The 14,878-nt window shown below is 36.2% G+C and overlaps 1 protein-coding gene across 2 annotated transcripts in view; it reads left to right on the forward strand.

Annotated features, from left to right (window-relative positions):
* The window catches only part of PLCL1 (phospholipase C like 1 (inactive)), a 327,967-nt gene extending 313,498 nt beyond the window's left edge, over positions 1 to 14,469 (forward strand). For both annotated transcript variants that reach the window (XM_025442016.3, XM_025442017.3), the window contains exon 6: positions 12,821 to 14,469. In XM_025442016.3, coding sequence (XP_025297801.1) covers positions 12,821 to 13,003 — 183 coding nt within the window. In that variant the 3' untranslated portion in view covers positions 13,004 to 14,469. The remainder of the gene's footprint in view (positions 1 to 12,820) is intronic.
* The last annotated feature ends 409 nt before the right edge of the window (positions 14,470 to 14,878 follow it).

Raw genomic sequence — 14,878 nt, forward strand, 5'->3', positions numbered from 1 at the left:
TAACCAGAGCACCCTTGCAGGAACCTATCTTATGGTATCTTCAGAAATATAATGGGTCTGTCACAAAAGATAATGTTTGTCATTAATTTCTTTTGGTGACAGATGATTTCAGTTCATTTTTACTTTCTCATCTGCCTTAAATAAAATGGCTGTTTAACATTTCTTATTCCAATAGTGAGCAATGAATGCTTTGGTGTTTTACACTGAGCAATATTGTAAACTCTAAATTATGAACAAGAAAACCAGAATTTGCAGGGGAGAGGATGACACATCCTTGGGTCTCCCAAGGAAAATTGCCCCATCAATGGAATTATTACTCTTTTAATTTTAATCATTGTGGGCTTTTTCACAGGTTATCAATCCTAAATTTTATTCTCGGTAACTGTTTATTCCCTCCATTTTATCAACTTGTCTTTTTTTAAGTTTCAAAGATTTTTGTTCCCTCTCATTTTGTAACGTGGAGTACAGTAGACATCTATAACATTGTCATTATTAATAGCATTTACTGAAACTTTAGAATTTTCTGTTTATAGAATAATTTTAGTAGCTAACCATCAGTAGGATTTGCCACATATTATTCTAAAGAATTCACACGTATTATCTCTCTTAATCTTGCAATAAGTCCAGAGATGAGTACGATTTTTGAAGCCATTTTATGGATGAAGAAACTGAGGCACCATGTGACCCTGGTCAAGGTCAAAAGCTGATAAGTGGTGGAGCCCAGGATTTGAATCTAGGTAGTCTGACAGCACTACCTGGAGTGTTGTAGTCACATTATACACGTAGTCACATTGTACACTGACCTACAGAAGAGCAATATGGTTACAATTCAAAGCCTCTGGGCCAAATTGTTATTATATGAACAAAATATGAAATCCTTAGAGTCCTTTGTATTTTTTTATGACTTCTAGAATTCTGGCTCTGCTCCCCAGTTTGTGTGTGCTGCCATCTTGGTCGGCCAATATGGGAGGTTTTTAGGAGCTTGTGGATACTGCAAGGAGAATCAGAATCCCAGGGTTCTGTGAACTACAAGTCCTCACATTAATGACATCCTTTAAAATGTTCAGCTGGTGCCTGTAATGAATTCAATTCAATTCTGTAATCATCATTTTGGATCTGATCTATTGGGGCTTATGATATCTTTAAAAGGAAAACCAATCATCTTCTCCACGCTTCTCCCCCTCATCAATCTTCTACCATTGCTTTTGTATTTCACTTTTCTGAAAATTGAACTCAGATCAAAATCATTAAATTCTTTTAAACTCTGAACCCACATTTAAGGCAAAAATTGTAAATTAAAGTATCACACAAAGGAGGTATTTATGTATGGGATATTCAGGGGGTTTTATCAAAGGATATAAAAAGGAGTTTATTTATTCATGAGAGACACAGAGAGAGAGGCAGAGACATAGGGAGAGGGAGAAGCAGGCTCCCCATGGGGAGCCCCATGCGGGACTCAATCCCAGGACTCTGGGGTCACGACGTGAGCGGAAGGCAGTTGCTCAACCACTGAGCCACCCAGGCATCCCTCAAAGGATTTTTTCTTCTTTAAGCCAAATAGAACTTATGCTATTTTTTCTTCTCTCCATTTCTACGATCTATTAGGTGACATGTGCAGCATATTGTGTAATGCAACTAAATGCAAAGAAAAATAACACACTGAAGAAAAAGCAACTGTTGCTCTGGGGAGCAGGCCGTATTAGTTATTTCCTTCATGCTTCTTTCCTGTGTGAGCCTGGGCACTATAGTCACTTAGCTTTCCTTAGTCCATTTCTTCACCTGTAAAGTCGATAAAAATCATGCCTGATTCTCAAATAACTCAAAAATATGAGATAATTGCTAAGAACTCTTGCTTAGCAGAAAAAGACACTGTCACTAAATAATACTTTATGCATATTTTCCACTATCATTTTTTCTTCAGTATAAATTTAAAGGAAACAAAATACATTCTAAGTAGGTAAAATATAAGGACAAATGGGCTGCATTTGGCCCTTTGGTGCTGTGCCACAAAGGCAGTAACCTTCCAGCGCGTTCTCCCATAGTACCTCTATCTGTATCAGTAAGACTGTAGGAGGACTGAGGACTCAAGGCAAGCATCACAAGATCCTTATATCATATTTCACTGATTATAAGATGCCAAAAAAAGATGAAGATGCTTTTCTGTCTTCCAAATTGTTGCTCATTTGTCACTTGGACAGGAGAGCCTTGCCCGACCCCCTAGACTACATGTTCTCACCACATCACATTCCTTTAAGCACATGGCACAACTTGTGGTTAGGCATAGTTTTATTTTTGTGGTTCTTTAAAATTTATGCTTGTATCCCTAACTAGACCTCGGTTCTATGTGGGTTCAATGTGGGCATCTGTGCTCACCATCTTACCTGGAGTCCAGCCCTGTAGTTCTTAACGAGGGCAGTACTGCCCTCTAGAGGGCACTTTGGAAGATTGTGGAGGTGATGGAAGAATTCTCTAGGGACAGTTAGTGGAAACAGCCAGGAATGCTGGATTTTTTTTATTATTTTTGACAAGTCATGGCATCCCACAGTGGCCTGAGGAGTAGAAGCTGATATTATAAATCACACAAAAAAATCTTTTGAGATACCTTTGAAGACTTGGCAGCTTCGGTGGGGTGTATGGATATTCATTTCCTCACTTGTGGGATTATCTATCACACTTTTTCTCCGTGGTGAGAATCTGTACTTGTCTTGGCATGTTATCCCTATCTTAATTAAGGTTATTTCCTTTCTTCTTTTATTATATGCAAATAAGTGTGGCCTGTTGCCATTATTTGTTTTCATATTAGTGTCTATCTGGTACAACTGCATTGTCATTTTTCTGTCTTCTTTGTGTGTGTGGAATGGCATCTGATCTCTTTATTTCTCTTTTGAATTTAAGCGAATTCATATTAAGTACAGGCCACTGCCTACTTCATTGTGGTTTCTTGTGTGACTGCCTGGGCATTCACATGTTGCAAAATACATGTTATTTTGTTTTAGATTACCATTCCTTTATTTCTCTTTAACAGTATAGTTAGGATACTGTATTTACTTAATTTTTAATATATATAATCAGCTTATATTATTTTTGACTTTTATTTACGGATCCTAAAGGGAGCCTTACAAAATATTTTTTTAAAGGGCCTCAGTTTTGATAGGGTTGAGAACCACAGGTCAAGACAAAGTCTGGTATATGGAATCCGTTGAGTAAATATTTGCTTGATGAATAGATAGATGAGTAAAGCAAAAATGAAGACCTAAATTCTCATGATAACTAAAGGAAACCACCACTGTTCCTAAACCAAAGAAGGATGTAGGTATGTCTTGGTTCATACATATATACCTCAGAACAATATATAACAGGGACAACAAATGGGATTTGGAAATATTAAATTCTATACTTATTTATTTATTTATTTTTAAAGATTTTATTTATTTATTCATGAGAGATACAGAGAGAGAGAGAGGCAGAGACATAGGCAGAGGGAGAGGCAGGCTGCCTGTGGGGATCCCCATGTGGGACTCCCAGGGTCCTGGGATCATGACCTGAGGCAAAGGCAGACGCTCAACCACTGAGCCACCCAGATGTCCCAAATTCTATACATTTTTAAAAAAGATTTTATTTTTAAGTAATCTCTATACCCAACGTGGGGCTCAAACTTACAACCCTGAGATTAAGAGTTGCATGCTCCATGGACTGAGCCAGTCAGGTGCCCCAATACTTCTTTTTAAGCTCTGGTCAAGAAGTGTATCTCGCTGTAATAGGTTTTATTAATTAATGCGATCTTACCCATCACTAATGGTATCTGTTGTCAGCACTGTTGTTACTGGATTGTTATTAGGTTTTATTAATTAATGCGATCTTACCCATCACTAATGGTATCTGTTGTCAGCACTGTTGTTACTGGATTGTTATTAATATTATTATTATTTTTCAGCTTTATTGAGATATAATTAATATATAACATTGTGTAAGTTTAAGGAATATATATATATATAAAGGTATATATATGTGTGTGTGTATATATATATATATATATATATATATATATATTTCTTTACCATAGAAAGTTAGTTAACACATTCATCACTTCATAAGATTGCCTTCTTTTTTGCAGTGAGAATGTTTAAGATCTACTTTCTTAGCACCTTCCAAGTGTACAATACAGTATTATTAACTATAGTCACCATGCTGTACATTAAATTTCCAGAACTTACTCATCTTGTAATTGAAAGTTTGTACCTTTTGACCAGCTTCACCCATTTTCCCTTTCCCTTGCCCCTGGCAACCATTAAACTATGGTTGTTTCTATGAATTCTGTCTTTTTGGATTACACGTAAAATAGATCATCTAGTATTTGTCTTTCTCTGACTTATTTCATTTAGTATAATGCCCTTTAAATGCATCCATGTTGTTGAAAATGGCAAGATTACCTTCTTTCTCAAGGCTGAATAATATTGCATTATATATATAATATATAATATTCATGAGAATATTATATATATATAATGCATCTTTTAAAATGTTATTGGATGCTACACATATTATATAGGTATATGTTAAAGATGTATGTATATATATTAAAGAAGATGGCTAGATATATGTATACATATATATTTATCTATTCATTTGTTTGATGGACACTTAAATTGTTTCCCTGTCCTGGCTATTATAAATAATGCTGTAATGTACATGGTGACGTGAATATATCTTCAAGATCCTGATTTCAGGGGATCCCTGGGTGGTGCAGCGGTTTAGCGCCTGCCTTTGGCCCAGGGCGCGATCCTGGAGACCCGGGATCGAGTCCCACGTCGGGCTCCCAGTGCATGGAGCCTGCTTCTCCCTCTGCCTGTGTCTCTGCCTCTCTCTCTCTCTCTCTCTCTCTCTGTGTGTATGTGTGACTATCATAAATAAATTTAAAAAAAATTTTAAAAAAAGGAAAAAAAAAGATCCTGATTTCATTGCCTTTGGATATATACCTGGGAGTGGAATTGTTGGATTGTATAGTAGTTCTATTTTTAATATTTTTGAGGAATCTCCATACTGTTTTACCCAATGGCTGCACCAATTTACATTTCCAGCAATAACAAAGGTGCCCTTTTCTCTACATCTTTGCCAGTGCTGGTTATCGCTTGTCTTTTTAATAATAGTCATTCTGACAGCTGTAAGGTGGTTTTGATTTGCATTTCCCTGATGATTAAGGATGTTGAGCACTTTTTCATGTACCCATTGGCCATTTGTATGCCTTGTTTGGAAAAATATTTATTTAGGCCTTTTGCCCATTTTTAATTGTATTTGTTATTTTTTGTCATTGAGCTGTTAAATATTTTGAGTTGTTATATATACATGTATATATATTAAGTCGCTTATGTATTTTGGATATCAACCTCTTATTAGATGGCTTGCAAATATTTTCTCTCATTCAGTAGATTGCCTTTCATCTTGTTGATGGTTTCTCTTGCTGTGAAGAAGCTTTTTAGTTTGATATAGTCCCATTTATTTATTTTGGCTCTAGTTTATGCTTTTGATGCTATACTATCTCAATTACTGTAGTTTTGTAGTATATTTTAAAATCAGGAAGTGTGATGCCTCCAGCTTTGTTCTTCTTTTTCATGATTACTTTGGCTATTTTCAGTCTTTTGTGGTTACATACGAATTTGAGAATTGTATTTTACTTTCTGTGAAAAACGCGAGTAGAATTTTGATAGCGATTGCATTGAATCTATAGATGACGTTGGGTAGCATGCATATTATAATATTAATTCTTCTGATCCATAAACATGAGATATCTTTCCATTCATTTGTGTCTTCTTCAATTTCTTTTATCAGTATCTTGTAGCTTTCAGTATGTAGATCTTTCACCTTCTTGGTTAAATTTAAGTATTTTATTGTTTTTGATGTTATTGTAAATTGGATTGTTTTCTTTATTTCTTTTTCTGATCATTTATTGTAACTGATAAACACAACTGATTTTTGTATGTTGATTTTGTATCCTGCAACTTTACCCAATCCATTTATTAGTTCTAACAGTTATTTGGTGTAGTCTTTAGGGCTTTCCATATATAAGATTAGGTCATCTGTAATTAGAGACAGTTTTACTATTCTCTTTCTGATTTAGATACTCTTTCTTTCTCTCTCTTTATTTATCTTCCTTCCTTCCTTCCTTCCTTCCTTCCTTCCTTCCTTCCTTCCTTCCTTCTTTCCTTCTTAACTGCTCTGGCTAGGATTTACAGTACTATGGTGAATAAAAATAGTGGGAATGGGCATCCTATCTTGTTCCTCATCTTATAAGAAAAGCTTTCAACCTTTCACCATTGACTGTGATGTTACTTGTGGTCTTGTCATATGTGGCCTGAATTATGTTGAGGTATGTTCCTTCTATACTCAGTTTGTTGAGTTTTTATCATGAAAGGATGTTGAATTTTGTCAAATGACTTTATGCATCTACTGAGATGATCATGATTTTTATCTTCATTCTATTACTATGATGTAATTATAATTATTAGTGAGTAGTATTTAAATAATGTTAAACTACTTCACTTGTATATATACTAAACAACACAAAGATGGTTTCTTCCATATTAAAAACTATTTTTTAAAAAACATGGTCAATGCAAAGGCTTTCTGCTTAAGACACAGTTAGTTACCATTTTGAAGTGAAATAAGGTTCTGTATTCCTTCAACATTCACGTTAGTCAGGATTTCCTGATGAGAAAGCTATTGCAACAATGCAGGATGTTATTTGAAAAAGGAATGTAGAAAAAGATTTTATTTGAAAGGTCTTAAAACATAAGTTCTCAAATTTAACTTTCAAATGTAATTTTCAGTATGTTGAATTTCAACAGATTATACCTTCAAATTTTTTGTAGCCTTTTGTATAGTTGCGCTTATTAAACATGTAATTCTGTTTTATTTTGCAATGTTATCTTCTCTTTGGTATTAAATTATTCTCAAAATTTCTTGGAAATATCTTCTACATTTCATGAACTAGTCTCACTTCAGAATTAGATTCTCGGGTATTAAAAAGACTTATTCCAAAAAAAAAAAAAAAAGACTTATTCCTGTTCTGTTTCCATAGTCTTTAGAAACATTTGATTAATTGGAGTCTATAACCAATACTAAAATTAATCAGTCACAAAACTAATTTAAAAACCTGAACTTTATATAAGATTATAAACTGTAATGGGTCAGGTGAACATGTCCAATGTAGTCCCCTTTCTGTTCCTTTAAGAATGAAATAATTTGATTGCATTATGTAATAAAGATTTGAAAACAGTGTCAACTTGTTTTGAGTTCAGAGTTTTAGGCAAAGAGTAACATAAAAGCACAATTAAGCCAATGTTCTTAGATCAGAACTGTCTACAATTATTCATCCATATTTCTTGAGAACTCAGAGTTAAATCCAACTTTTTAACTGGTGAGTAGAATGCGGTTTGAATATTTGGTTGCCAAGGTATTGAAAAATAATAAATCTGTTGATAATTAAATGGAATGGAAACTTCTATTTTGATGCAATTAAGGTATTTTGTCTATAATCTAATAGAGACACTTTTGTGCCCTATAACTCTTGTTCCCATCTTGTTTACATTCCCTACATAGCTAGGCTTTTGTTCTGGAGAGCAAGAATTCTAGGCCATCTTTGCAGAGCTTTACCCAATTATTCTAGAAATGTCACATCAAGAGAAATAATATCTGCCATGACTTCACCACCAAGTTTTTGATCTGCTATTTTAATTTCTCAAATAAAGAACATTGTAGTAGTTATTTCCACTTCTTTAGAGCAGAACATTTAACCTCTTCAGATAATACTGATATTCCCAAAAAGCATGGTTTTTGAACTAGTAAGATGGTAGTAGAGCATGACCCACCACGACATGGTTTTGTCCAACAAATGGTATCTGGAACAAATAAAGAGCTGCTAATTCCACCACGCTGTCTGTGGCTGACTTTTACTGCAGTATTGTTCATAGCTATTGACATTAGCTGTAGGTGTGGACTCTTACATGAAAGTATATCAGGAGAATCAATCTGCCATTGAATATGTGCTGAAAAATACATTCGAGTCTGCCTGGAGACAGAGCTACATTTGTTTATGTGTATAGGTCTGTATATGTGAGGGTATATCCATTCCCAGAGTCTCAGTTAGCTTCTTTAAATATTTGTGGTGTGCCCTGAACAACCCACGCATTTCCTTCACACGTGACAAGGACACCAGTCATGACACTAGTCCTGCTCTTTTATGCACTAATAATACAAGGGATAGTGCAGTTCATGGGAAAAATGGGTGTGAGGGAGTCGTGGATGTCTTTTGTAAGTGACTCTGCCAGATTGTAGTCAAAATTACCTTTGAACAATGCTAGACAGGGAGGGAGCTGCTTTTCTTAGTAGAGGAATTATAAAAATCTTGAATGTCTTTTGATAGATTGTTCAATAAGTTTTCAATAAATGTTAGCTTCTGTATAGGTTGTGATAGTATTTTATTGTCAGCAATAAAGTTAGTAATAAAACTTGTGATATTGTACAGCAACCCCATTTACAGTCTAAATTGCATCAGATATTTCTTGATTTCTAGATAATGTATTTTAGTTGCAATCTAATGCAGTTGCAAGGATTTGATTATGACTACTTAATCTCTCTTTTTAAAAAATTCATTAATCATCACTGATTTTTAGATTCAAAATATCTATAGTGACTTCTCTGGTTTTCTGTGATGTCAAGAGTTACTCTTTAAATGTGCTGGGATTTCCATGGATTCTTAATTTTGGAAGCCAAATTGTGGTGACTGAGTTGGTGGCCATTGGCCTTGAGACTTTTGATAGTCCTGTTGTCCCATCAGCGTCAGTCTGCCTGAAATGCCCTCTATTACATTTGCTTTTCTTTGGGTTAAAGCAGTCCTCATTTTTTTTTTTTTCTGAAGCATCCCTAACATCAGTGGAGAGAAATTACAAATTGCCATGAGATTGCTAGAATATCGAAACGTTGGCAGCAGCTTGACATTTCTTACAAGTCAAGTGTCAATGATCACATCGTACATTAATTTTACATTCTAGGCCATAACAATCCCACAGATATTTTAATATCCAAGAAGTGTTTCAATTTATATAATACCAACTAAAATTCTCTTCTCTTCTTCTCTTCCAAGACCTCTATTTGAGGAGAATTTTTGAGCATATTCTTTAGAAATGCCTGTTAGAATTCTCCTTAAATACACACTATACACTAATCCCTTTAAAATGATTAGCTAATCTGAATACCTGATACGTCTTGTAGGAAATGATATATAGGACAAAGATGTTTGACAGAGGAGATACCATATAAGCTGGCTTGTTAGGAGTTTGAGAAGGAATATAGCAGAGAAGAGAGAGGGGTGCTCGTTGGCCAGGGGAAGTTGCTGCACATAAAATGGGAGAAAGCACTAGAAAGGAGTACCAGCATGGGGGTCATTAACAATAAACTTCACTCTTTTGCCTACTGTGAGTCTTTCCTGGTTCTTATATCCTAATAGGGAGGACTCAAGGAGTGGGTTCCTTGAGCCACAGAACAGAAAGATGACCTTTTATTCTTGCCTCTTTAAAAAACAGAAAACAAAATTTTCACATAAGTGCTTCGATATAAAATGTAAAAACTCAAAGGTAAAATTAGTCTTTCATCTGTTTTCTTCTATTAGCTAACAATTGAGTTTCTCTTTCAATTTCTTTTCTGCCTGTACCATTCAGCCAGGACGTGTTGTCTCCTGGCTATCAGGAGATGATGTAGTTGTGTTTTTGTGCTCTGGCACAAACTGTTTTCTCCAATTGGCCATTGTTTTCTGGAGAGACTGACTTCTGTGTACCAGAACTGGCGCAGTCTGGCATTTGGGCCTGGATGCCACCTCTCAGAACTGACGAGATGACATTTTGGCTGATTAATTAGATATGTTTCATAACCCGCTGCAGGGAAAGGGATATGAGAGCATTACATATTAGTGGCATCAAGCTTGATATTTTTGCATGTTTCGCTCTTGCAGTTAGGGAAGATGCCAACTTTGCTTCTGTTGCAATTTTAAAATGCTTAAGGAAACCTTCAAAACTAAAAGGAAAGCAATCTCTTAAAAGTAACACTGAAAATGAGTGTAGATATGATCTTTTTATTAATGCAGTTTGGTTTTTAAAGGAATCTTTCAATTTGTACAGTAGCAATATACCTATCTCTGTCAAACAGACTCTTGCAGCTGCATTTAAAACAGATTAGTACAGTTTATATGTTAACCTATGTACAGTGCCAAGATACTCATTGTAATAGACTGTGATACCTGCTTTTTGCATCATCTTATAGCAGAGTTTATTTGTGATTATTTAAATTACACACAACTCTTCAACATATTTTCTTTAATCTTTAAAACTGTGAGGAAGGCAGAAAGTTATTTTCATGTTTACAGAATAGCAAATGGCCCAGGGAGAAATTGCTGGAGCAAAGAACAAAACTAAGATAGTCTGACTTGGGTCCCTGCCAGCGTGTCCTTGGTGTACCTGGTCTTCCTAACTCTAGATACCACCTCTGAGTTCTCTCAAACTGTGCCACGTGAGCAATGATTATCTTTATATCTGTGTTGTTTTCATGGGTAACCATGAATGGGAGGCTTTAATGTGCTTTGTAGAGAGCGCACGATTTTCCTGGAAGAGATGCCATATCATGTGGTATTTAAGACTACAGACTCTGGAGCCAACTGTTGGACTTTTCTTAAACCCCAGCTCTACCACTCTGCAGCTGCATGACTCTGGGAAAGGTGACCGCCCTGGACCTTAGCTCTTTTTTTTTTAATTTTAATCAGTAAATCGAGAATAGGAAAAGTGCCTGTATCTTCATTGGGTTGCTGTGACAGTTGAATGAATGAATATACGTAAAGCACAAAAAAAAAAAGACTCCCTGGGCAGAGTAAGCACTTTATGTGTACTATCATTATTAAAGCATTGCATTTTTACAGAGTGAATGTGACTTTGTTTTTCAGTGTCCAGAGGGGACTCATTACGTCTGCACTGTTCAGAACTGACTCCCCAAATTCTGCTGGCATAGTGAATATTTTTCCCTTGAAAGATCCATCTCTATCTGACAGAGTGTTCATTTCTTAGTCTTTAGTCTTAGTCTAAATTATAAACATGGTGTAGGAAGTAGAGCAGTGAATCGAAGTAGAGCATTGGGACTTTAGTCCCAGCTGAGTCATTTACCAGCTGTGACCTTGGGTCAGTCGCTAAACGTCATCAGGCTCTGCCTCTTTTCTCCTCGAGAGAAGGCTAGACGATAAAACTTCCAAATCTACTTATAAAATCCCTTTTCTGTGATTGAGGTGATGGGGGTAAGTATACTTTAACGAAATGTTAGGCAAACCCATCCTGATGCATCCCGCTTAGTTAAAGCCTATTATCAGAGGATTTAGCTGTTATTACGTAGGTAGGATTGGCAAGTACATGAGTAGGTTTTGAGGAATGAAATATTCTAAGGCATTTTTTTTTCCTAAGGCATTTTTTAACACAAATTTCCTCAGAGGCAAAACCATTTATCAAATTAAATAGTGTATCATGGAGCACATTGGATAAAATAGGTGACTTATCCTTTTGCTGAGTCTCTGCTTTGTGGAGGAACTCTCCAGCAATCAGTGTAAACCCCACATCCTGCACATTGTCCTCTGCAGTTTGGGGTTCCTTTACCACTGCAGTGAGAATGGAGAAGGGAGAGAAGAAGGACTCTCTCCTCTTCTGTCTGTGCTAGGGAGGAACAGGTTCTGGTTGCCCCACACTTGGTCCTTTGGGCCCCAGGGCTGGTATCAGCTTATATACTTCACCATTTTTTTTAAAAAAAATATTTTATTTACTTATTGGAGAGAGAGAGAGACAGAGAGAATGAGAATGGAGGAGGGGCAGAGGGAGAAAAAGAGAGAGAAATAGACTTCCTGCTGAGTAGGGAGCCTGACCCAGGGCTCCATCCCAGGACCCTGGGATCATGACCTGAGCCAAAGGCAGATGCTTAACCAACTGAACCACCCAGGCACTACATACTTGATCATTATTAATGAAGAACTAAAATAAGGAATAAAAATAAGGAGAAAAAAATCTTCCTCAAGCACTGATGTTACTGACAGCTGATGATTTCCTGTGATCCTCATATGCTTTTTGTTTTGATTGAGCCTCTAGAGCCTCTTTTTCTCCATCAGCCAGATGGGAACATTGTCTTTAGGGTGATGGAAAAGACAGAAGGAATGTGGGTAATAATAGTTTATTAAAAGGCAGATTGCAGGGGTAACCCAGTATATAAAACCCCAGCTTACCAAGCATAACAGTGTGTGATTTACTTTACAGAAGATGTTTTACTTTTTAAGTTCCTGTACACTGAGTGGCTGATTTAATTTTCAGTTCTTTGAAGGACTTCTCCTTCTTCCTTCTTCTTCTCTTCTTTCCTCGTTTTCTCCCAAGCCTGGGAATGCTGGGCCTGGGTGGAACAGGAGTCGCAGCAGTGTGCAAAGTCTCAGACCAAGGTGAGGGAAGAGTGCACCGTCCTGGGGAATGCAGAGAAGGGCCCCCTGAGGTTGTTTCTTACTACAGGAATCTCAAGAGGCTACCGGCAGCCACAGAGCTGATGGGGAAGGCTCAGGTTGAGGTCCTTGGCTTAAAGAGCAAAGACCCTGGACAGTGCTACTAAAGAACTTGGGGATAATCCTTGAAAAAGTGAGCTCTGAAGGTCTGGGTCCATTTTCTTACTGAGCAGCAGCACTTAATATATAGAGTGATGTCACTCAGGATATGCCTGGTCCATAACTTTCTTCTTTGGTGTATATTTCTACTGTTTGTAGGGCCAAGGAGATCTGTTGAAGAACGCCAAGAATGAAGCTGTAGAAAACATGAAGCAGATCCAGCTGGCATGCTTGTCTTGTGGACTTAGTAAAGCACCCAGCAGTGGTGCAGAAGCCAAGAGCAAACGCAGCCTGGAAGCCATAGAGGAGAAGGAGAGTGGCGAGGAGAACGGGAAGCTGTGACCCTGAGCAGTACTGAGATGCTCACCCATCCTTCCCTTTGAGGACTCTGGTTTTTCTTTCTGGTTTTCTTTCTTTAAGCTTTTTAGAAGTTCACAAAAAGATGCCCTCTATAAGGTGTTGGACATAGAGAGATATTTTCACAATGTCAGTATTTTAATGTAGTTAATTTATCTAAGTTAAAACCTTTAGTAGCAGTGTTTAAAATTCTGAGATGTATGTACATACCCATGTATGGTTGTGGGTGGGAGTGTGTGTGTATGTGTGTGTGTGAGAAGACAAAGAAAGAAGAAGGAAAGAAACAAAGAAAGAAAAAAGAAAGAAAGCAAGAGTGACAGTGAGAGAGAGAAACATTGAGAAAGATTGTGATCCTATGAAAATCTATTCTATGTTGCATTATTCATTTAGTAAGTTATTACTTTATCATTTTGGGGCAAATTTGTTAATCTGAAATTCTAAGGAGCACTTACTATAACCGGTTGCTGTGTTTAATTTTACTTCTCTACCTTTGTCATTTAATTTAGAGAGCTTAACATAGGTTATTATCAAAGGAAGCCAAATTTACCAATGCATAGATGTTTTGATAGATTAAATGTAGATTAGAAAAATTCCTAAGAATCACAGTAGAAATAAAAGTGACTAAAAGGTAAACAAGTGATCAGAATTTCTGAGATCAGCAAAATCATTTCTTCAGTTGAAAACTCTTTAAACTATTTATTAAATAAAATAACTTTTTAGAAAGTTGTTTTCTAGTTGTTTAATAAACATATATGATTTCAATGGAAAAGCTGATCATAAATGAGTTTATACCCACCCATGTGGAACTTTGAAACACAGTGAGAGCTCTGTTGTAATTAGGATTTTGATGTGACATTACTTTCAGTCATTCTTCCAAACTGGGAGCCTAGCATTCATTTTTTAAATGCACATGAGCAGTTAGGAGGCTTGTCTTTGATTAAATATAATTTATTGTACTAAATTTGAATTTAAAGACATCATTCAAACAATGCCACATTATCAGGCTGAGCTGATACAAATTCTGTGGATCAGATGACATGTTTGTGATGATTTAAGAACTAACTGATTACAAATAAGATATGGTTTTAATACATGAACAAAAACATACACACAAAAGAAGCAAACTTAATTAGGGTACATTTATAATTGCATCTAGATAATTTTTACCCTAATATCTTCATAAAGTACTTGAGTGTAATATGTTTGTTACCTCCAGAAGAACTAAATGTTCTATGGTTATGAAAATATATTTATTTAAAACATTGCTTTTATTTTGAAAAGCTTCTTAATTAATTTGATTAACAAATACGCTAGTTTTGGGGGAACCTAGGGAAGTAATTGTTGACATTTTGCAAATATAAGCATCTTCTATAGCTACCGTGTTATTTCTGACTTCTTAACACTATTATGTTCATGTTGCACATTACTGAAAGTAAAGATATGAAACAACACTTTTATTGTTTTCTTTTATTGTCACTTCATTGAAAAGACAAAAAAATAATGAAAATAATGAAATATAATGATATCATATTAAAAATGTCTCAAAGGGTATGGTATTTCCATGGACCAAATATGATGAAATATCTCCTTGGGTTTCAAACGGGGAATTTGGGGAGACACATGAGCTCATTGTAAGACAGGTTTCCAATGGTGCTATGATCACCTAAAAAAACTTCTTTACCCTCCATTAGACTTAACCTACACAGTAAAAGGAATAGTGGGGGATCCCTGGGTGGCACAGCGGTTTGGCGCCTGCCTTTGGCCCAGAGCGCGATCCTGGAGACCCGGGATCGAATCCCACATCAGGCTCCCGGTGCATGGAGCCTGCTTCTCCCTCTGCCTGTTGTGTCTCTGCCTCTC

The sequence above is a fragment of the Canis lupus genome, chromosome 37, assembly GCF_003254725.2.
Source record: "Canis lupus dingo isolate Sandy chromosome 37, ASM325472v2, whole genome shotgun sequence".
Taxonomy (NCBI): Eukaryota; Metazoa; Chordata; class Mammalia; order Carnivora; family Canidae; genus Canis; species Canis lupus.